Source organism: Carettochelys insculpta, chromosome 12 (genome assembly GCF_033958435.1).
Source record: "Carettochelys insculpta isolate YL-2023 chromosome 12, ASM3395843v1, whole genome shotgun sequence".
In the NCBI taxonomy this organism is placed as follows: Eukaryota; Metazoa; Chordata; order Testudines; family Carettochelyidae; genus Carettochelys; species Carettochelys insculpta.
In genome coordinates, this window is record NC_134148.1 from 29,969,271 (window position 1) to 29,993,813 (window position 24,543).

Sequence of the window (24,543 nt, forward strand, 5' to 3'; positions counted from 1 at the left end):
TGCAGTAAAGCCACACAAGCTGTCCGCATGGTGAAATTTTCAAGGCTAAGGGATCTGAATACCTATTCATTATGCTGCATTAATGATAATGCCCATCTCTTGTACAGAGATTTTCATCCATAGAGCTCCAAGTGCTTTACAGATCTCAATATGAGGTAGAGAGCAGGTTTGTTGTGTCCAAGGTCACTCAACAAACCAGAGTGAGAAACAGAACTTAGCTTTCCCGAGTCCCCCACCAGCACACTAGCTTTATGATCAAGCATCAGCTTTATGAAGCAAACCAGAGAGCCTGATGTTAGGAACATGCCTGGGCCCACATTGGTGCCGACGGAGACAAAGTACTGATGTGTAGCTAATGCCAGAGTGTTCCTTGCCAGAACTGACCTAATTTCTCACCTTCGCACCCCATCAGTTGTAGGTGTGCAAGCGGAAATCTTACTTGATCCGAGAGAGAGAGAGTCAAAGAAGTGTGAAATCCATAGGATGTCCTTGCCCCCTACAGCAGTGCACCTGTGCCATCTTCTCCTATGCTACAGAATAATCAGCGGCATTACTAAAACCTGATTGCTGCAATAGGCTCCGTGGCGTAATAGCCTCTGAATAGGGATTTATATCTGTGTCGGCCATGTGCAAACATCCTTCCACTGTATACAGATCTGCAGTGTCACCAACTTTTGTGATTTTTCTTTTTAAATCACGAGGCTTGTGATATTTGATATATTTCTTAAAGCTCCAGCCCCTGCATTCATGAGATGGTGTGAAAATCTCATTTAAAAAAAAAAATTAGCCATTGTAGTTGCAGCGAAAACCCTGAAAACAAGAGCTGGGTTCACATAATGAAAAACAATAGCACAATTCCAAAAGGTTTTATGAAAATAAGATTTTCAAATCTCTCTCATAAGAAAAAAAATAGGGGATGCAAACCTGTTCTGTACAGCTCCATGATCCGCAGGGGTAGCACAAAGGTCATACAGCCCCTCCATCTCTTGCTCTCCCATTCTTCTCCCCTCAGGCCCAGTTTTGCCTCCCTTCAGGCTGTGCACAAACACGGTAGGGTAGGAGCAGAAGAGGAGGAATGATGCAATTTATTTCTTCTAGTGTTTGAAGTGAGGTATTTCAGGCCTGAATATAATCAACACCTTCAGGATACTATCCACTCTGACTTCTTCAGGAGTTGAGGGTCCTAAGCATCTGCAGGATTAGGCCACAAATAAGTTGCAAAGATGGAAATGGAAATGTATACACTCCACCAAACCAGTAACCTCCATCCTGCACCAGAACTGTAAGACAATGTTTTTATAATGGATCTCTAAGGAAGTGTTTCCAGAGACCCTGCTGCTACCAGGCAAGGTTGGTTTGGAAGCCTTCAGAGGGTCCATTTCTCTAATGAGGAGGCAGACAAGATCTTATTGTGTTAATTTCAATTTTGTCAGGTACCTTTTGAAGTTCCTCTCTCTAATCTTGGGTGCTAGAAAATCATGAATGTAATGCAACACTCTTTTTATCTCTTAAAACCAGGTACTCTTAAACTTCCAGGTTTTATTAACAAGTCCAGAAACAATCAATTAAATTTCTATAAAGATCCTAAATAGGTCTGTTGCCTACTGAAAAGGGACTTCAACAACCATCTACAGAGGGAATGCTCAGAACTAACATTCATATTCAAATTCTACACATTAACACGTTGTTTGAACAGGGACAGCAATTACCTGACCCATTATAAGGGCTCTTTTTCATACTTTGCTTTATCTAACTCTTAATTCCCCACCCTGCCCCCTGCCATCCCTCTGCTCTTCTGATTTGTCAACCTTGATAAGAATTTTTGGACCTCTGCTCTTTATATAGAGAGTCTGTTCTGATAAGGCTATAATCTGAAGAAGTGGATCTGTCCCACAAAAGCTCATCACCTAATAAATTATTTTGTTCATCTTTAAAATGCTTTTTTTTTTGGTTTTGTCGGCTGATATGGGTATGTGATGTCGTTGTAGATGTGTTTGGTCCCCAGACGTTACACAAGTAAGATGGGTGAGATGATATCTTTAAATGAACCAACTTCTGTTGGTAAGAGAGGAAAAAAACCCTTTGCACTTATACAGAGTTTTTCCTTCAGGTACTGATATGTGAATACCTATATGCTCCAGGTACACATTAATACTCACCACAGACAGTGTCTGCATAAATGTACATGGGGAGTAGACACCAAAATATTAAGTATGACCGTGTTAAATAGTTGATGAAATGGCATAGCTTAGTTGTGAAATAACCTATAAAATGAAATATTATTGGAGTCTTGGAACAAAGGTGCTGTTATTTTAAATTAATTTTTCATCATCCTTTGCCATCTTATTAATTTGTAAGTGAGAAATACATTAAAAATCCTGACAAAAACTATATAGAATGTTTAGTTATCTAGCACTGAGACATTCAAACACCTGGAACATCTTGGTGTCCCTGGCTAGGCTGCTGGGGGTGGGGAGAGGCAGGAAAAGTGACAGTGATATAAAATATTATTCATATATTTCATTAAGACTTAGGACACTTATAATTTTCACATTTATTTTGTGTTATATTTAAGTGAACCAAAAGGCAACATCATACAATAATTTTATAAAAGAAAATCATTTGTTACATGTTACATTAACCAAATGCCCCATTTTAAAAAAGAAAACCCTATAAACTTATTCAGGGATAGATCCTGCTCTCTCTGTCTCTCCTTACTCACATGAGTCATCCATCTGACTTCAGTGGGACTCTTCTTCCTGAGTAAGGGGAGCAGGATTAATCCCCCAGAATGTAATTTATTTTACCTTACTTGCAGTTTCATATCATAATATATATAGCAACTGTATTTGTAAGGCATAAATAGGAAAAACCTCAATATGCTCATCTTTTATTTTAATTGAGTAACACTATCTAGTTACTTTATTCAATTACATCAAGGATTACCATGTACCTATATTTTTAATTTTTTTAATACAAAAGTCTATCATATAGTATACAGTATATAATTTTCTGGTAACTGGTTCACAAGATTGACCACAATATTCTTGCAGGTTAGTATGATCAAAATTTCACTGAATGAATACTCTCTATGTATGACTGTAGGGATCCACCTGCCCTGAATTGCTGTACTTACAGAATTGGAAGCTGAGTAAAACCTGACAGGGCTTGTTGCATTCATGTTAACTATTTTAAGACAGTAGGTCTTAACCAGATTTGTAACAGTGCTGGTAATACCATTACAAATGCTGTGGTTTCTAAACTATCACTTTTTATAATATGACTCTCTAAAAGCTAGGTGCCACCCAAAGAAAAAAAAAATCTCTGTTTAAATTCTGGCTGTGTCTACACTGCAAAAATAACTTGGAAGTTGCTTAATTCGAAGTACAACTTTGAAGTTGTTTACTTCAAAGTAACAAACTTCAAGCTGAGCATCTACACACACCCTACTTCAAAGTTAAACTTCGAAGTAGGGCACTACTCCATTCTCTGGAATGGAGTAAGGACTTGGAAGTTGGGCTCCCTTACTTTGAAGTTAACTTCAAAGTAAGGGAAAACACGTGTAGATACTCTGCAGGCTACTTTGAAGGAGCCCCTAACTTCGCAGTTAGTTGCTATTGTAGACACACCCTCTGTCTCCATTCCTGCAGTATCTTAGTGCAAGGAGAAAGTTTGGTATTAGAAAAGAGCCCAAACCAGAAAATTTGCATTAGAATCTGCACTCCTGAAAAATGCAGGATCCAAGATTAAGATCAGGGACTGATCTTTATAAGATATATATATATATATAAATAGATGTGACAGCCAAGCATTTTTAAGAAGTTAATTGGCTTTTTATTTTTCTGAAAGATCAATGGTGGCTGATAGCACTTCTCCATAAATAAAACTGTTCATGACCAGCTCTCCAATGAGAGGGAAGGAACAGACGCAAATTTTAAATGTTTGTATATATTTCTCCTGCCACTCACATTTTCATTCCCTTTTCTGAAACACCAAAGGTAAAAGGTGAGTGAGAGGCACACCTGAAATACCCACCAATGGTGAGCAAGGGTAGCACGTCTTCATAACCAGTTTGGAAACTGCTTCTAATAAATCAAAGTACCCTAGTTATGAGCATTCATTAAGGAAACATTTCCTCTTTTATTAGAAAGGGCAGAGGATCATGTTATTTCCTGAAAAGATATTTTAAAATTTCGATTTATTCCTGTTTTGGCTCAAGAAATATTGTACATGTATTTGTTTTCTTTAGGCATGGTAAATAAGGTTAAATAGACTACTTACAGCATAATTTGAGTTCTGTGTTAACCTGTAGCCCAGATTCTGGTGAAAGCACACCCCATCACTATGTCCGTCAGGACAAGCTGATTGTGTGGACTGCTTGCTGTATGATAGTCACAATGTTTTTTCTTTAAGTTCTTTATTAACACTGGAGCTAAATAACCCCTAGGTAGAATGTATTGCATTTATAGGAAGTTACCACTAGTGCTGGAAAAACTGTGCCCTTAATATAAGTGCTCAGTAGCCTGCTATTTGGTAAGCACTCAAAACTGTAAAGAAGGCATGTTGGAAAATAACCTACAATGCTGTGACTTCATGTTATGGATTAAAAATATCAAAATTAAACAATTCTATTAATCTACATTCTAAAAGGCACAAAGACTTGTGACAAAATTATAACTGTTCAGATTACATTCACAAGAACTGTAACAGAGCAATAGGTGTCACTTGGATTTGCCAATTCACTTGGCTGGAAGAAGTGAAATCAAGACATTTTCATTGCCTGTGGTGGTAAAGAATACCCTTTTGGCAGGGAGCATTTGCCAGGTCTTCACAAATGCTATTCCAATACAAGCCACTGAAACCCCTGTTGATTGCTTTAAAACATAATCTTTTTGGTCTGCAGCACGACACTTCACCTCTGTACTCAAGTATAATAAAACAGGTCTCAGGGCAAGACCAGGTAATAAAAAGCTCTCATTGAATCTGAACATAGGAATTATCTCCTTTCGTGATCACACAATGTGCTTTCAATCAAATGATCAAGGAATACATACAAAACAAATAAAATACATTCATATGTTTCACATTGTAGGGTGCTTCAATATTTTCCTTGGCTCACTAATGAAATGTATATAGAACATTCCTCTCCATACAGTGTGACTGCCAAGTATCCATATCTTCTTTAAATGCCACATGGTTGAGACAGCCTTCCTCTTTTGCCAGAATCCTCCTCCATTTCCAACCTTGTAAAACAATATATTGATTCTTTAGCAGGGAAAAACCTCATGTTTAAAACTGCATAAAATCTGAAGTGAATATTTAAAAGAATACTCTTCAGAAATTTATCATTTATGCTGTTCACCAGAATATCTCGGCACATTCTTCCCCAGCAAATTGTTACAATTTTGCCACAAGGTGTTTGAAATACAGAATGAGCTATCTGGCATTTATATACAGAGTTAGAAATCACATGGCTGCCCACAGTCATGATTTCATAGTACAAATGGGAACTACAATAACCAGGATAACTGTACAAGCTGCAGCAGCAATCAAGGCAGCTATCTTGCAGACCTTTGCTCTTCTGAACTCTGCTTCTTTGCGTTTTAATAAGGAATCATAGCCTGGAGTGTAAATGTCCTCCATCCAGTATTCTAAGTTATTTGGATTTAGAGATTCTTGAGTCTAAAAGTCAAAAGGAAAAGAAATTAATTCTCTGGGCTCTGTCAAAATGATCCCAGCAGGACTGAAGCTTTCCAAAGTTGGTTACAAGTCTGCTGTAGAGAGAAAGTGAGGTTAATGCTGTTGTCTCATTGTCACAATCTTTCCTTCTTCCAATTTCATGAACTCCCTGGAAGAGATGGTAACATATTGCCAAGTCATAATACTCTGTTGCTTCAAAGTCTATTGTGTATTACTGGCTTCCTGAAAGCTTTGTTGGGCATACGTAACCTCTTTACGCCATTGATTAATGGAGGTGTCATTAGTCCATTACCATGTGTGAGATTATTATAACCTACGTGATGGGAAAACTTTTCTTAAGAGGCTCATAATCCTAACCTCATTGCTAGGGCCTCCATGACACAAGAGGGCTCCTCATCCTCATACTAGTTCTTGTGTGCTTATTCTCTAGGCACGAATAGTGCATTGTACATAATGGTCCAAGTACACCGTGGCTATGGTTACACTACAGCAATCTGTTGACAGAAGTCACTGTTGGAAGAGATTTCCCGACAAAACTTCTGTCGACAGCATGCAGCCACACACAAAAGCCAATCGGAAGAGCACTCCACTCTGTCAACAGAGAGGCCAGACTGCCCAGACGCTCTCAACAAAATGGGCACCTGGAAGCACAGCAGACAGGGCTGCCCATTGTTCTGGATATCTGTCAAGAGCAGGCTTCCCAGAGCATCCACGCAGCGTTTTTGTCAACAATCTGTCAACAGCAGCTTTGTGCCTCATGGCTTAGAGGCAGAATATTGCTGGTAGAAGTGCTGAGTTTGCATTTTGTGGTGTGGATGTTCCACTGGTTTTGTCGACAAAATCAGGCTTTTGTCAACAAAACTCGCTAGTGTAACCATAGGCGATGAGCTTTTGTGTATGCGTTTATTTTAGAAAGACGCATCCATCTTTATATATAGATATTAAGATTGCATATTTTCTCTTGTCGTTTAAAACCAAATGATCCCCTTTACAGACAGAAACCCATGAGGTGTAGTAGACCAAGATAAAAGTTACCACAGAAACTCCAGCATACAGTAATGTCTAGAGAAGGGGTCAGCAACCTTTCTGAGGCTGAGTGCCAAAATTTGACCTCTATGTGCCAGTGATAAAGTCATTAATAGTCCAATTTACAATGGATTCATTAATAAATAACCAAAGCTGAAGAGCTTTACCATGTAGGTAGTGGTTGTTATAACGCTGATCTTTTGTTAATTCACAAGTGACATAGCTTTGAGCAAGCTCCTGGCTGCATGGGGGAGGAGGGACAGGGCTGAACTCCTGCCTCGCGTGACGATGAAAATCGGCTCACATGCCATTCTTAGCGCCTGTGCTGTGGGTTGTTGACCCCTGGTCTAAAGTTAGCTGTCAACCACGCAAACCTTCAGAACCAGGGCAAATCCCGACTAGACCACCAGCAGAACTTAGGTCATCTCCATAGGAGGCAAGCCCCTTTCATGTGATTTTTTTTTTCCAGGGCCCCTCCCCCATCACGACAATACCTCTGGCCTAGCGTTCATGCTGCCATTAGCCCTCCAGTTCACGGATGCATCTAGCCTCCCCCAGTAAGATGCGAATATATAATACTGCAACTCTCAGGAGAAATTTGACACAAGTACCGTGAGTTTTCCACGTGATCATGCAGGGCAGAGGGGCTGCCCCCCAGCTTCTATTTCCAAATTATGTAGGTACACAAAAGTACCTATGTTCATCCAGGATTTCTACAGGCTTGGTGGTGAGAAGGGGAAGAGAAATGGGAATGCAGCATATGTTTTATTCCCATGTATCACACTCCCAAATTCACAATTTCACCATCAGCATGCATGGGTGCTTTTCCGTACCTCAGTCTCTCAGCCTGAGGGCGCAAGCTCAATGTTCCATTACTAGTAATATAATGTTTATTGCTGATGTTTTAATGTTTGATTTCCATTAGGTTTCATGCTATTTTAATAGTACATTTAACAACTAATAGACTTTTGCCATTGAACCATTCAGGGTCCATCTACATTGCAATTAGACACCTGCAGTGAGCCCATTCCAGCAGACTGGGGCTCATAGGGCTCAGGGTTCAGCACTGTTTCACTGTAATACAGACTTCTGGGCTTTGACTGCGGGTTTTCTTAATTGCAGTGTAGACATGCTCAGGGTGTCTTCTAAATGTAATACAATTAAAGGAAAAGGCGAGAGCTAAAGTGGGCTGAAAAACAAGTGACAATTTTGTTAAAAACAGCAAAATTTTAGAAGTGTTTCCATTTTGCAGGATTCAAAATAGAACTCTCTGTGTGTGGGGGGTGGGGTGTAATGAACAAATCTAAATGTTCTTTCTCCCTTTCCTCTCCTTTTTGCTACTGAGTGCAATAAAATGAATAAGGCCAGCGTTTCTTGGTGGGGTACCTATTCTGTCATTCTTTTTTTTGCTATGCTGCAACTTTTCCCAAAGTTGAGGAAGTTCTGAAAAGATAGAAAGCTAGAAAATAGCAAAAGGAAAAATAAAATGAGAGCCCCCCCACTACCATCGTTCCTTCGATAGCACTGAAGCCCAAAAATGAATAAAGGGGAAAGGACAGGAGATAAAAACAAAAGAAATTTCATAATTTGGAATTTAAAATTTTAAATTAAAAAAAAAACAAATTTTTTGAAAAAAAAAGAAGCCTGTTTAGGAAAGTTTTAGGTTTTGTTGGCTGATAAATGTGTTTTCAAATTTCTAGTTAGATCACTGTTCTATAGTTGTACCAGGTTTTGTATTCCACTGTAGGCCTGATCCAAAGCTTATTGAACTTAACAGCTCTCCCTTAAACAACGTGAACTGTTAGACAATTAAAATCAACTAATTGTTGTTATAGCAGCTGCAAAAAACACTTTTTCCAGAGAGCAGAGTAACTCAGTGCATAAAGTAAATGGGAGGAGCAAGTTTCCAGACAGTAGGTACAAAACTTGAATTAGCCAATGGACGGATTGATCCAAAGGCCACTGAAGTTAATAGGCGTCTATCTGGCAATGCCACTCAGGCTAAAATGAGAGCGTTGGTGTAGTGTGAGTTTGTGTTGCACTTGTCTGCTTTGCAGATTCCATTCTTCTGAACATGTAGGATATTGAAAAATAAGTGACTTGTTGTTTGCATGCCTAAGAAAGTAAGACTCTTGTCCATTCCTGTACTCTAGCTCCTCAGAAGTCTAGCAGAGCAGTGGGATCTCATGTATATCAAGCATACGTTCCCCATTGTGCTTTAAAAACAGTCTTTTGAGTGGGTCACTGAGCTGGGAATATTCACCCAGGGAATGCTGAGGCCTTTACTTTGTATCGGGAAGAGGACTGACAAATTTGTAAGGCTCTGAAGGTACGTTAAATTTAAAAAACAAAATAACGAAACTGTGCTGGTATTTCAAGGCAACTAATTTTGGACCTACCAAATCTTGATAGTGAACTGTTACTGACCTCGGGAAGAAGCATAAGTAAAAAAGCCCATTACTGTTAATCTGCTCTCTTTTCCATTTCATTGCCAGACATAAGAATGTTCCTTAGCGCATAATGCATTTACATTCAGTTCTAATAAAGTCAGCCTCTGGGAAGAAGACACACATCAGAGTGTATCTGGTTCCTCAAGTTTGTCAGTAAGCTTCATTACAAAGGCTTTGCAGAGCAGACATAGTAATCTGACAGTTCCCTGGAGGTGGAGGAGCACACTGTTGCTATTGCGTCATGGAAATAGAAAGTACACATGATGACTGTCAAAATGTACTGTCTGCTTTCTCTGGTCTGTTAAGATCACTTAATTAGCCTTAAAATGGCCAGAGACAGCTGTTGGAGAACTCCCTTTGCAGAGGGGTAACTCTCTGATGGCAGAGTAAAGTCCTACACCAGCTGACATTCCCTCACCTGGCTCATTTCAAGGATGTTTCTGGGGGTGGAGATGTGGTGCTGGGGAGATCCAGTACATCAGCCTCTGATAGCACACAGCCTATTATGCCAGTGGTGCACATTTAGTGACCGCCTGCCGCTTTAAATTCCAGAGGGGCCGAGCAGCCAAGGATACGAGAAACACAGCCAGTTCCCAATGACCGTAATTCTCCCCTGGAGCTCAACTCTAAGAGGCGAGTTAGAGCTGTCGATCTCAGTGTTAGATTGTGTGAGATACTTGAAGCTTCTGGTGGTACTCTTAGCCCTGCAGTGCTCCATAGGGGAAAACAATCCATATTTTGGTCTAAAAATGCTTATCCCTTGTGTTCTATTCACATGGGAAATCAGCTTGGGTTTTATGATAGGGTCTGTCTGGTATTTGTCACCAAATGGTACATTCTCAGCGTGACTGCTTTAGCATGATTTGAATGGTGTTTTAGACGTTTATCTGCGAAATCAGGGGTCAAACATTTTCTTGCTAATTACATGTCAGCCCTTTTTAATTGGGGACGGAAGCAAAACATGGATCCAGATTTAGACTATCCCAAAGTTTGAGAATGCTTAGTTCTGTCATATTGGTTCAGCCTGCTATGGAAGTAGGGACCATTTGCCATGAGGATTTGGATTTCAAACAGCACAGGGTCTGAGGATGTTTGGATTTTGAACCCATGACCTTTAGTAGTTCACCTTGCTCTTCTTGATGCAGGTACGCAAGTCCTGAATGCATGCTGACAGTTGTCTAGCAAGATTTAGGATGCAGTTCTTCACAAGACTATTATTTCCCCACTCATTCAGAAGCCATAACAACAATGCTCAATATAAGAAGAATTTTAAAAATGTCTTCCTTAATTGTTGAATGTCATGTTTCGGAAGAGGACTAGACTGATGAACCTAGATGATCATTCTCTACGTATAACATGCACAGAACAAGTACAATTGAAGCAGCAGCACCAGCTTCTCTGCCTCACCACATCTTACTAATGCACATCAAAACTGACTTAATTTGGGGGATAAATGCTGAGTTCATTCTCTATGCCCATTCATTCTTTAGCCCTTCTTGTGAGACTTCTAATTAGGTTTGAACCGGGATGGAGGTAGTTTTATAGACAACTGTTCGCTAGGAAATGGACGGAGACCACCAACTATTTCAAGGTCACAGAACTGCGATTGAATGTTAATAGTTGTTCTTCACCACCGACCTGGGATGGATCTTGGGCCAGCAATCTAAAAGCAGAAGACTCAATTTCCTGAGCTATTGCAAATACCCTGTTAAAGGATCATTTTGTAAACATTCTTCACAATCGTGTCACTAAAATGAAACAAACCAGACTCACTTGTAGATCCAAAGCTGCAAGCTTGCCTTTCTCTCCTGAGTTCCTCGTATATTCTTCTATGGTCCATGATGGCTGGGCACGTTTAACTTCAGCCAGTTCTGTCAACCTCATGTCTGTGTAGAGTGGGTTGCTTTTCATATGTGACTTGAGTGATGCAGGGTAGGGATGAGGACTATAGACTTGTTCAATCAAAAAAGCATCTTTTGGTTGTTTAGAGAGTCTGTGTGGCTGTGGGATTTCATACGGCTTGTCTGCCTGCAACGAGGTTCAAAAGCATTTCAGAGAAGAAAGAGGACTTGGGGGTCGGGGTGTTCAAATATGAGAGGCGAGAGAGATTTTTTTCACCTCTACAGCTCAGGACCACCTAAGCCAGGATAACAAAAACGCAAACCAGAGCCAAACTTTCAGTTGGCCTTAATCCAGTTTCCTTCCTTGAGCTCTCACCAGTAGGCATGACTATGAATTCTGACAAACACAAACCTGCATTTGCACTATTGTGGGTATAAAGTTAGAGGTACAACTGGAAAAAAATTGGTCCCTGTACTGCTTACCAGTTACATATATTTGTCCTGGATTCTTTGGCTGTCGTGAAGCCAAGCTGGTTTGGAAAGCTTTTGGATTGGAGGGCTGTACAGAGGCACATGCTTGCTGAAGGAACATTGCTCCCTGCACTGACAATGACTGAAAGGACAGCTATGCTTGCTATACCAGAACCGTTGCCCTTGCACCAGACTTTCCACAGTGCTGCTCCAGGGTTAGAGGTGTTCTTCTGATCACATTTGAACTAGTGATCAGGAACTTCAAAAAGTCCAGATGTTCACATTGGCTTAGTTAAACCTGTGAAGGTCTGGATCCTACAAAGTACTTAGGGTCTCTCCACATCATGTTTCTACAACTTAGTAATAAGTGACTGACTTCTTCTCCCCCAGTTTATAGATGCCCACTGAATCACTGGTTGTCCATTCTTCCTAGTAAGTCTCTGACTCCCCATTCACTCCAATAACTTCTCCTTCACAAGTAACAGTAACAGGGAGAAAGTTGTTCCCTCTAAGTTTTTCCATCCTTGTGCAGAATAAATTTAGTTGTGCGCGCCAAGGCATGCGCAGATGTGTACTACCATAAAAATATATGCTGCTGGCTGTGGTTGCCTGTGGACACTGTGCTAATCAGCTGTGTGGCACCAAAATTTCTCCTGGGGAGCTGCCCGAGCGCTCAGCTTACAGGGAATCAGGTTCACAAGCCACAGCAATGTGCTCCTGACTTCTGAGGAATTTTTTCAAGACCAAGCAGCCTTGTCTATTGGGCCCTAATCTCTGCAAAATATAAATTGCCTGAGGGAGGAGCCAAGATTGAAACTGAGCAGCAATCTGAGGGGCCACTGAGCTGGTGATAGAATTTCCAAAAGTGTGACAGTGGTTAATTTCAGGGAGAAAGGAACTGAGTCCTTCTGGGTAGCTGAAAAGAACTGCTGCAATGTTGCAGCCTAGGCAATGGAGACAAAGTACACGTTACAAGATATATACATGACTGTGAAAGTCAGAGGAAAAAGGAATTATATTGACAGTATGTATCTTAGATTATATAAACTATTTTTTGTTTCTGAGAGTCAGAGCAAGACATCTTTTGCTGCTAACCTTTTAGACATGTATTTTTGATAAGATACCAAAATGGGCTTTTTCTTTCCTATATCCCCTTTGAGTCAGAGTATTTTGGATGGTGACAATTCTTCTTAGGCTCTTTTTCATTTAATTTGATAATTCCATGTCCTTATAGGCTACAGATCATGATATGAATGACATTATCTCCTGTCATTTGTTTAAAAAAAAGCAGTTTTTTTCCCCCCATGAACAGCTTGACCATTTCATTTTGTGCTGTTGCCAAAGAAATATAGATAAAAAAAATCATTCAATTATAATGACTATAAAGACTGGTGTAATATAGAAGGGAGAGTATAATCAAGCCCTGAAGCTTCATATACTGTAAAAACAGCCATACTGGGTCAGACCAAAGTTCCACATAGCCCCGTATCCTGTCTTCCAACAATGGCCAGATGCCCTAGAGACTATCATAACTAGGTTGCGTTCTTTAATGTTGATTACATGCGTTTAAATAGAAATTACCTCTTTAGATTTCCTGTGCCAGTCTGTATTTTCAGTTCCACCTCTGTCCTTCTTCTCTTCTTCTGTCATGCCAGCCTGGGTGGTATATGTGATAGCTCTCCAGTCTCGAGGAGAATTGGAAATACTTGCTATTTTGGATTCAGTGGCACTGTTCTCCTCAGTCAGTGACCGTGAGGACCTCCTGGTAAATAAACTTTTTTTCAAGGCTTTTACCCGAAGACTTTCGCTGTTACTTCCGCTGGCATCAGAGCAGCACCAGTCAGGGTTGCTCTCCAACTTGCCTCCATGAGAAGCGTTGTGACACTGAAATATCCGTGGAGAGGTGCTCTCATCTGACTGAACCTCACTCGTCAGAGAATTAAGATCTATTTGTACATTGACCTTCTCTGGCTGCTGAATTTTTTGATCCAATTTGTTTAGTTTCCCCAGGACTTGGGAGATTTCTTCCCTGACGCCTGACAGAGATTCTAGTTTCTTTTCTATTTCACCAATCCTGAGAACTAACTTGCAGACACTGGTTTTTAGTTCATCATCTGTATTGTTGATATCTGACCGGACCACTTTCTCCAGCTTCTTACTAGAATTCCCGTTGGTCATTTTAGTTAAATTGTGTTCAGGTGAACTTTCACAATCAGATTTACGCACCTGAGAAAGTGACCCAGTGCTGTTGTAACAAGAGGACTGCATAACTCCTGTCGATCCACAGATGCTCATGTCATCCAGAAACCGAAAAATGTCACTGATATCATCACTCACAATTTCAGAATCATCATCCGATTGCTTTAGAGAATGCCTCTCTCCATACTTAGTTTGGCTTGAAGTACACAATTCCTTGCATTTTTTCTGTTCCAACCCTTGCTGCTCTGTTTGTGTCCCAACACTGCTGGTTTTGTCAATGCTGAGCAGCTGAACAGAAGTACAGTTAATGCTTTTGTCCCTAAACTTTTTGATGGGCTCGTGTTCCTCCATGTCTACAATGGAGGGAATTTCCTTGGGTTTGTGTCCGTTTTGTTTCACTGCATAGTTAGCCTGCATCATTGGTGTTTGATCCTTGGGATTGAAATAGGTTTGGTGCCTGTCTGCTACAGAAAAACTTGGTGATTGGTTGTTTGAGCTCTGATATCGCTGCTGCTCTTCAGCTTGTTTCCTATTGAAAAAGGATCTCTCAAAATCAGGTACCTCCTCTGTGTTTAAGCTCCAGCTTTTTGCTGGCCATGCAGTTTGTTTACTCGGTTTTCCTGCCCATCTTTTTGTATCTTGGGAACCAACCACAGTGGTTGGGCCAAAGTATGTAGAAGCTTGGAGATCATCTAAGCTTTCGTGTTTTACTCGTCTTTTGTCTGGTATAGGAGAATAAGCTGGGTTCAGGTAGTGGCTGCTGTATGGCATTTCAAAACTGTGGTTGAAGAATCCTTGTTTGGAGGTTTCTTTCCTGTTCTGAGGTTCTCCAAGTCCATCTTCTGGATTTTTATTGGGCGGCATTAAATTGGGAGATATTGTGATAAGATTATGGAAATCATCTTTGAATATATTCCTTTTCTGTACACATGACTGCAACACAAATGGCTCATCATTCGAAATAAAAGTCTCTTTTATAGCTGCACCAATAGGCAATGAGTCCTGGTCAGAAATTGACTCATTCTCAATGTTCATTGGGAAGTACGTGCTCTGCATTTCACAGGGTGGAGAGTTGACAATGGAATAGGGTGCTAGTGCTTGCAGCCTATCAAGTGAGGCAGCACGGCCTTTCATTTCCTTATTAACCCCAAGTAAAAAGTTAGGTTCTGAAGAAGGTACAAATTGTTGACAATCTTTACAATCCACCTTCCTGCTTTTGGAAGACCTGACTGAGTAGCCCCTATTAAACTCTCTGTCTCTCAGCTCACAATTGGTCACACAGTCCACCACGCTGCATATTTCTGTGTCAGACCTGCAGGACTCAACCGATTCTTTCTTCCTCATTTTCTGTCGCGCAACAGGGAGCTTTTCCTTGGCCACTCCCCCATTCATTTGTATGAGGTTGAATATCGTTACTATATCCGCCGCAACCATGATTTTCTTTGATTGCTGATTGTTTACAGTGCATCTCATTTTGTCTTTGAATAGTGTTGCTGGGAAATTAGGATCCAGGCAGGCTGTGTAAAAGAGCACACTTCTGAGCTTGGCCAGCTGGGACAAATCAAACCGTGCACATAGGGACTTACAGAGGTCCTGATAAGAAACGGTATTTTGCTTGGTGTCCAGCTCTTCCAGAATCTTCACCAAGAAGAGTGATGTTTCGTGGTGGGTCTCCATGCTTGATGTCTTAAATTTTCTTTTTTAGCCTGAAAGTGGTACTCCAGTTCTGCACTACACACAACAGCAAACAAAAGAAGATGGTAAGTCACCTGTAGATTGAATCCAGGACATTCTTTTAGCCACACAGAGAATTTGATTAACCAGCTGTGTAAATTTAGAGGCTAAGCTGTGCAATCTCTCCCCATGTTGGTGAGCACAACATGTTCACAAAGGATGAAATCAAGTCCCTGTTGAAATAAATAGGAGTTTTCCCTTGATGTCAATGTGATCAGAACTTCACGCAAAGAATTGCATTTGTTATCAATGCGTGTGTTTGTGTGTGAGCAGTTACCAACATAAGTACCTACACAAGTTACACAGAGATGAGAAAGTGGCTGACAAAAAATCCCAACATATATACGAACAGACTTTTTGAAAATGTCTTATGAATCTGTAAGCAGGTGCTGAAAGGTACAGCTGTGGCTATAATTCCAGTACCACACTCTTAAACCAAAGACCATCCACCACATTACATGGAGCAAAGATGTATCCACATCTGAGTTAACGGCAACATTCAGGAAAATTCAAGTTAACAAAATCTGATACATTGGGAGGAGCTGGCTGAGCAGTTTACTTGAGCAAATAATTCCTGGTGTTGAATTGTGTATTTTTAATTAGCTCTTTTGGTGCTTTGCAGAAATGGGTGTTCTCCTGAGGTTCAAGGATTGTGCGTTTAAGATGGGTCACCAGGCCTGAAAGTCTAGGAGGAGCTCACTTCAGGAATAAAACTCAGAACAACTTTAGAAAGGGGGAGAAATAGTTTAAAAATATATTCCCACTAGATCTGGAAACCCATCCAGGAAATGAGAGATGGCTGTCTGCCAATCAGCTTAGATTTGAAGAATGGGCCATTTCAAGGGCAGAGAATGTCCTCTACTGTGACATACTACTAGAGAAATAGGGGGAAGGGAGCCCCATTTGCCATTCACAAATGGAAGGGGAGCAGTGGTGTGAAATGGACATGTATATGGACAATCAGAATATTGGCCTTGTAACACAGGGTTGAGAGTTCAATCCTTAAGGGGGCCTTTCAAGAGTCTGGGGAAGGTTAGATTAAAAAAAATAATACATCAGGGATGGTGACAGGTCCTGCTCTGCGTTCCATGGACTTGACTTGGTGACCTCTCGAGGTCCCTTCCAGTTTTATGATAAGATAACTAACATATCTTGGATGTAAAACTTTGTTTCAGGACCTGAAAGCACAATTTCTAACTATTAAGGATTAGGATGAGAACTTTGTGGGGGTGGCTGATTTTACATCTGCCTATTCTTTGGTTTCTTGCACCTTCTGAAAATGTTGTGCTGACATACTGAACTAGATGGTCCAGTCCGGCATTGTCTATGTTTGGTCACTTTCTTTGTATTCTTTACAGGAGTGGCAAAAAAATATTAATCCTTCCCAAAGTGCTATCATTTTTTCCCATTCTTCTCCTGTCTGGTTCAGTCCTTAATAAAGTTTGTCCCTGCCATATAAACTGCCATGTATCTGACCAAATGGCAAACCATCAACACTATGAAGTCAGGTTTGTGCTATTTTTCTGTTAAATTATCCATAAGAAAGTCACCACCCAGTCAGAACTGTCAGGACTTTTGAGAGCTCCTCTAGAACATGACATTTCCTTCCAATGTGTCATTGCCTTTCATCTTAAATTGATAGTATGCACTAGTGATTGCTATCAGCATCCGAAGCCAATGTATGTCAGCACCAGTAACCTATACCACCACAGCCTCTTCCAAAGGAAGTGTCTACCAGGTTGTCTTTATGAATCAAGTCCTACATTCCAACTGGCTTGTTGATTTTAATAAGCACCTTCCAGCAAGCCCCATATGGTTGGATTTGGGTAGTTGCAATACTTGCCTACTTTCAGAGACCAATAAATCTGGGGCTTCTCCCAGGCTGCTAGTTTTTGTATGTTTGCTTTTCTGAGCCAAGGGGAAAGAAAGCAACGTTTTTCATTGCTCAGTTTTGAAAGTAACATGTCAGGGTCCATCTACACCACAAATGACAGGCACACCCATACTTACTTTAATTTAGCTCCTGTGAGTAACGTTGGCAGTGAGGAAGTGGCAATGTGGGCTTCACCATGGCTGAGCTATCCCACAAGCCTGCCAGGGACACTAGGTGTGGGTTGCTGACCCATGCTCAGGTCCATACTGCATGCTAGCTAGGTTAAAGCAACAAGTACAATTCCAAATGGGGGCAGACATGCTCTTTGGGCTACAGGCGGAAGGATACATCCTTTTGTTTTCACTTGTGTGTGCTCCAGGGCACAACCTCTCCACTGACTGACATGTCTTTGTATTCTTCTGATGCGTCATAGTTAGAAATGAGACTTCCAGGAAGTGCGGGGCCCAAATTTTAACTTCCAGCAAAAACACAACACACTTGGAGAGCTTACTTCACGTGTAACCATTCAGGGGAAGAGAAAAACATAATTCCCAATGGAAAGTTTCCTCTTCCAGAGCCTATCAGGGCTCCTGGGGATAAAAGTCAGATTTAGCCACACTGCAAATCTGCTAACCCTGCTAAGGGTCTTGAAAGGTTCCATTTTCATAACCAACATACAAAATGCCAGAACAGGCAAAACCTTGCCTTCCATAACTTCACAGCTTCTCCCAGTTCCTCATGTACATAAGCATTTTCACATTTCAATACACAGAATACACCCCCCGTCTCCCCGCAATTCACACTGTGTGCAGGCTCTGCCACAGGCTCATTTCCCTCACAATGCATACAAATAGTGAGTCACCAATAATAAGTTCCTTGAAAGTCTCTCTCCATTCACTCCTCTAGCCTTCTAAATACATCCCGTATTAACTAGGGTAAGGTATTCAGGGTAGAAATTGGCTATATTTTGTTGTGGAATAAACAGCACAAAGCTGGCATTTTAATTATTATTAGAATAGTGCCAAGGTGTTGGTTTCCTCTATACTGTTGACCAAAGCCAAAACTTGGTTCTTAAACCCACTCTTCTCCATGTGAGCAGAGGCAGTGTATCGTAGTGGATAGAGCATCTGAAAGGAATCCAGGCCATCACTGTGCTACTCCGAGCTCTGCTGTTGGGTGAGGTGGGACAAACCAATTTACCCTCTAATGATAGTGGCCTCATTTGTAAAGTGCTTTGAGATCTACTGACAAAACTTGCTGTCTGAAAAGGTTGAGCCTTTCTAGTTTGGCACCCTCGGGACTTGACTGGTGCTGAACAAGAGAATTTGCCAGACCACGGGAGGTCAATATTGTCTAGCACATTACCAACACTTCCACTGCTTACTGGGCTCTCGGAAGACATTTAGGGATAAATTACAGCTAAATAGCAGCACAGAGCACCGAGAGCCATGACTGGTGGCTGTAAACAAATTTTACAGGACTTCAGAAAGCTTGGCCACATCCAGGCTAAGTGGACACACTGGTATCTAAAATCATGGCAGACCCTGGATGTTGCTGGAGAAGAGAGATTCAACCTGTATGATATTCTTAATACAGTCCAACTTTAGCCTGATTTTTCATACATCCACTGTGTTCATTGGGAGTTGTCAGCGTGCAGCACTTCTAATTAGGTGACTACTGTTTTTTTAGGGGGTCAATACAGATTATCCTAGCTTGAGATACTCAGGCATTAGCATTATGATCTAAAGTCAGGCTGAAAAATCTGTCTGAAGCTTTCTGTAAATGTACACCCTCTAGGAGCCAGGGCACGTTCTCCTTGCAGCCATATGAATGGCCTTCTGGTGGGGCGGGGCGGGGGGTGTATAACAGAGCTGCATTGTGCTGGCTCATCTGGTTTTAATTTGGGCAAATTGTTTATCTTGTGTAGTGAGCCTCATAATTTACAGACTTCAGTGGAGGCATTAAAATGAGTACAGAATTTCTTCGCTTGTGCCAGAACAATGATATCAATACAGCCATCCTTGTTAGAATGGCCATGCACCAGCAGACTCTGACAACAAAAAAAACTTTTCAGGTCCTGAGTAAGGTATCTTATTCCGAGCTGATTTTTCACATAGTCTGAGATAGTAAAACCAGGCAAAGAATTTGGGTACAAACCACATCTTTATTTGGTGTTTCTATGCCTTAATAGCCTGTTAACGAATGTGTGGCCTTTATCAAGGCAAAGCCCACCTGTAATTGCCTGTAGCACCTGAGACAGATGTTTTTTGGAATGACACCCATTAAGCTGTCAAATCCAAATATCCAAGCATTTGTCCACGTATTATCTTAGTTGTGTTCCACATCCTGGCTCGAGACAGAATGAATGACAATTGTATAATGTGTGTGTGTGTTTTATGAGTGGGTGGGTAGTATAAATGTAAAGGCAATGTAATGGATCTAAATATGCAAGCGAAGATATCTTAGGCTGGTGTACAAGGACCACGACTCAACCGAAGCCTCTTGGGTTAGTCTACATGTATGGTGAGTCAGAGGGGTAGATGGTTTGATTAGGTCAGACTGACCCTCCCAGAGTTAATATGGATAGATTTCTCTCCTAAGAGTCAGTTTTCTGAGCTCTAATACAGATTGAGCCTCTCTAGTCCTGTGTCCTTGGCACAAGTGAGAGAATTTGCCAGACTGCAAGAGGTTAATATTGTCCAGCAACATTATCAACAATTTCACTGCCCACTGGCCTCTTAGAAGACATTTAGGGGGTAAATTGTAGCTAAATAACTGTGCAGAACAGGGAGAGCCAGGACTGATGCCTGTGAACAAGCTTCATGGGACCACAAGAAACTTGGTTACACCCTTGACAAGTGGCTGTCCAGCTAAGTAAAAGCATGCCGGATTACAAATGTTGCTCGCTGAGAGAGTGCCAGATTAGAGAGGTTCAACCTGTAGTACAACTGTACAGTTACATAGAATCATATGGCACAGTTGGAGGCTGATTCTCAATATGTTCAAATGAGCTCCAGGCTTACCACAGATCAATCCTTTCTTACCCTACACAGAGTGGCACTGAACATTTCTCCTATGGTAATGTGGGAGAACTTTAACCCATTATTGTAGGTGTTGGAGGAAAAATCTTGGAGTATTAAAGTTCCATCCATGATCCACAGTGGGCATGTTCTGCCTGTTTTCTAGCTGTCTTATCCCGCTGCGATTTCTCTCCTCCGACTTCCTCCCTATGTGAAATCTGTATGTTTGGTTTTTTTTGCCCCTCCCCTTGGAGGAGCCAGAATATATGTCACTTTTTCTTCATCCTGCAAATAAGTGCTCAGAGTTGGGGTTTGCTGATTTAAGTACCATGGCAATTCAAGAAGTACAGTTGATGGTTATACCACAACTACTGCTGATTCTAGAACTACACACACCAGCACTCACATGTGAAAACAAATCTGCCCCCTGTTTACGTCTGCAAAAGCCCATAGACATCGTGTTAGTCCTTGGCAGTGGCCAACAAAAATCACATGTTGACACAGAGTCCCACCACTGTACTTTCATGAATAATTATCGGAGAGGGGGTTTCTTAACTGAGCCTGAATTATGGTCACTGACTGACAACCCACAGCGTTTTCTCCAGCTACTTCCTTATTTGTGTTCCTGACATTTGCTCTGCCCCTCTCCCACTATCCACAGCAGGTGCAGCTGGTAAACAGAGGCAGTTGCTACAGGCATCATTTTCCTCTGCCTTCGAGTTCCTGAGAGAAAAACAGCCTCTCCTTTTTTTTTATAGTGACTAATGGCCCACCTTATAATATTGCTGCAGAGGTGATTTCGATAGAGCTAGAGAGCGATATTCACATGCATCGAGCTAGCTCCTGTGATACTGAAGAATATTAGTTCATCCCCACCACCCCTATGCTGTCTTCCAGTTAGTCTGAACTCCTAAACCTTCAGTTTGTCCGACTGGTGCCGGCCAAAACACACACCTCCCCCAGACTGTTGGGGAGGAGTATAGTTTTCTTTTGCTCTTGTGCTCATAAATCCATCTTCAGTCACAGCTCTCAGGGACCTCATAGCACAAAGCATCTCAAGCTGCTTGTGTGGCTCCGACTCAGTCTACTCCCGAAAGCTTATACTCCAGGAAACAATGCCTTAGTGCCTCCCTCTTCAGCCCTTTTGGAGCCCAGTCCATGTTACAGTAGCTGCTCCTCTCTTCCATCCAGCCACGAGACCAAGTCCTGCTCACAACTGGCCTCTGATATATTGGTCTCATCTAGACTGTCATCTTCTGATTACAGCAGCTACGCTGGCTCCCACCCTCCAGGGCAGGTATGAAATTCTCTGTTACCAGTGTGCTTCAGCAGAGTGATTTTTATTCAATCCTCAGAAGCCTGGGGGCACTGAATGCCATACAGCTTGGGGGAAGCTAAAACTGTATTGCTTGTAGGGGCTTACTCAGTAGCTCTAGCTACTGGCTTACTGCAATTCTGCAGAATATAAAACACGCTTTATGCACAGAGATACATGGAAGCATCCTCACCACCAATCTAAGATGGGTTGGGGTTTGTTCTGCCTTTTTAGAGGGCTTGGAAATAAGTTGCTTTATCTTGGATCTGGAGTATGAAACAAGCCTTACACGCTACTCCAGTTACAATCCTGGCTTCCCACCAAAAGCAGGGAGTGCAATTTTATGGCTGTTGTGCCACTCAACAACCCCTGCAAAATTCAGCCCCTCCTGAAGCCCACCAGTGCATAAATTAATTTTGAACGTGCAAATAAAGCCAGGATTTTCTGCTAGCTGGGTTACAGCTCCAGTTGAACAATGTTTCCCATTTGATGCAGGATCTTCCTGACACAATAACGCTCAGCTTCACACTTACAGTGTTCAGTTATGTAACCGAACCCCTGCATTGGGAGACTCAATTTGCACTCTTCTGTGTCACACTATCATTATACAACTGGAATGAATTACTTGATTTATTACTGCATCACTCCTTGGGATTATTATTCACCTACCATTGACAACGTATCCACAAGGAATAACTGTCCTGTCACTAACAGTTTAGAACTCCTCCAAGTTATTTTTTTTCCCTGGTGATTTGCACCTTCCAAGGCATCCTTGCAAACACAGACAGGTTGGGAAATAGCTAAACAAGTTAAAAATGAGCCCCCGAACATTTCATGTTGCCTGTCCCCAGTCTGGGTTTGGCTTTTCCATTTTGTAAGGCACTGAGATTACAAAGCTGACTTTGCACATCCCATGATCTCCGCTCCCCTAGTCAGGGAAGTAGTTATTGTCCCTCACCTCCTCCCACTGCCCCATTAACCCCCGTTATTTCCAATCCCCAGCTCTCTGGGAAGAGGCACAGTGGTTGGAACGTTATCCTTCTGTGGGGCAATAGACTGATTTGTAGCTAGTTCAGAGTGACTCTGTCCCCAAAGTGACCCAATGAGTTTCAACCTTTGGACTCCTTCTTCCCCTACAAGGCTGCAAAGGGGGGGAAACGAGGCAAATGCTCCAGGGCTCCTTGGCTTGTTACTGAGCCTTGGCGCTTCCTGAGCCATTGGTCCCAAGCAGGGGGAGAGGGGAGGGGACAGGTAGGCAGTGGGGATTACCCCCAACCCCTCCCCCCGACTTGAAAACATGTCCCACAGAAGGAGAGCTGGGCATGGACTCTGACCTGGACCTAGCAGGGATGTGCAATGTGTAGGGGGGGTAGCGCTCAGTCTTTGGGCCGCTTCTTTTCCTGCCCAGTCCCTTTCCTCTCAAGCCCCTGCAGATCACACTCACACCTACACCCACCCCGGCAGCTCGTCCCCCAGCGCCCCGGACCCCAACCTGAGCCCCGCTCTGCCCAGCAGCCCCCGCCGCCGGCGCGTCGCTCACCTCCAAGTTGCCACCTGTCTTTTGTTTCGGGGCGCGGGGGGGGTGTTTTCCGTTTCATGTCAGGCTCGTCGGCTGCCGCAGCGGCTCCCCGGCGGGGGGGAGGAGGAGGAGGAAGGGCTTGAGCTGGAAGCCACCGCAGGGTCCCATGGTGCAGGAGGAGATCGCAAAGGGGGCAGCGGGCTGGCTCCGCGGGGCCGCCCAGCCCAGCGCTCCACTGCGGGCAGCTGCGGCCGCTGCCTTTGTGTGCCAGACGCCAGCGGATCAGGAGCTGCCTTCCCAGGGCGGCAGAGCCGGAGCCCGGCGGGCGGGAAGGGCGCAGCCCGCTTCCCTCCGCCGGAGAGCCGCTCCCCGGCCTCCTCTGCCTCCCCGGGCGCGGCGGGGCGGGGCGGGGCGGGGCCGGGCCGCAAACCCTCCCCCAATCCGGAGTCGGAGGGGACCCCAAGCAGAGGGGCAGCTCCAGGGGCCCCCAAGCGCCTGCCGTGGGCGCCGGTCAGCCCGCCCGGGGGGAGGCTCCCTGGCCCTTCACATCGTGCCGCGGGCTGGGTGCGAGGTGCAAAGGGGCGGGATCCTGGCTCGGCTGCCCTGGCAGCGCGCGTCGCCCAGCGCTCTCCGGACTGACTCCGAATCCGCCCGGCAGCCCGGGGAGTTTACATTGGTACCCAGGTGGCACGGGGCGGCTGTCACGTGACCGCAGGGTTCCAGCGCGGCTGTGCAGGGCGGGCTGCACCACTTGCCGAGGCACAGCCCGTGCGCCAGGCCGGGCAGCGCTCCCCACCCTCCGCCCCCGGCCACTGCTGCAGCTCAGAGACCCGCAGCGCCCCGCTGAGCTGTGCAGACGTAACCCCTCCCCTCCGACGAGCGGGGACAGGCTCCAGAGCTGTCACCTGTCCCGCTCAGCTTCCCCCGCTGAGTGCAGCCGCCTGCTGGCGCCGACCTGCGGCTGGTCTCCCAAAGCCGAGAATTAACAGCAAAAACTCGTTGGCGTTGGCTAGGTCCGCTGCTCGCGCCTCGGGGTTCACATGATGCCGTTGCATGGAAGAAAAGTGCATGTTGGGGGTCGCATTCAGCCAGCCTCACGGGAGAGGAAGTGTCAGGTAACTCACCTCATCCGCCACTGTCCGATAACAAATATTACCTCACCCGCCTTGTTTTGCTCACAGCCTGGGACGCACGTCTCTCCAGCTACATTGCATTGCACTTGTGTCGTCATTTCCCCCAGGTGCAAACTGGATGTAAGCTACATTTTCTTGGGACCCTATGGGAATGACCAACACAAGGGTTTACTAAGAAGAGGGCCAATTTTTGTAGTCCATTGAGCACCGGTTGCCAAAGTGCTTATGAAGGTGATCCCCCTACTGCATTTTTGTCATTTTT

At 43.3% G+C, this 24,543-nt stretch overlaps 1 protein-coding gene across 2 annotated transcripts; it reads right to left on the minus strand.

The window, feature by feature from the left end:
* Nucleotides 1–2,569: 2,569 nt before the first annotated feature.
* MINAR1 (membrane integral NOTCH2 associated receptor 1) lies at nt 2,570–23,587 on the minus strand. Of its 2 annotated transcripts, none has more exons than XM_075006655.1 (4): nt 23,170–23,587; nt 13,070–15,418; nt 10,950–11,204; nt 2,570–5,243 (listed from the first exon to the last, which is right to left on the minus strand). In XM_075006655.1, exons 2-4 carry the CDS (start codon nt 15,362–15,364, stop codon nt 5,082–5,084), a joined length of 2,712 nt encoding a protein of 903 aa, XP_074862756.1. In that variant the 5' UTR covers nt 15,365–15,418; nt 23,170–23,587; the 3' UTR covers nt 2,570–5,081. The 2 variants fall into 2 exon arrangements, with proteins under 2 accessions (XP_074862756.1, XP_074862755.1); XM_075006654.1 differs by having other exon boundaries at nt 5,101–5,682.
* Nucleotides 23,588–24,543: the final 956 nt, after the last annotated feature.

Excerpts from the sequence above, each read along its gene's own strand:
- MINAR1 (XM_075006654.1), bottom strand. The coding sequence starts at position 15,364 with ATGGAGACCCACCACGAAACATCACTCTTCTTGGTGAAGATTCTGGAA. Across the intron at positions 11,205-13,069 it reads GGCACAGGAAATCTAAAGAG|GCAGACAAGCCGTATGAAAT; the intron begins GTAATTTCTATT and ends ACCTCGTTGCAG. Across the intron at positions 5,683-10,949 it reads TTGCAGCTTTGGATCTACAA|ACTCAAGAATCTCTAAATCC; the intron begins GTGAGTCTGGTT and ends TTTGACTTTTAG.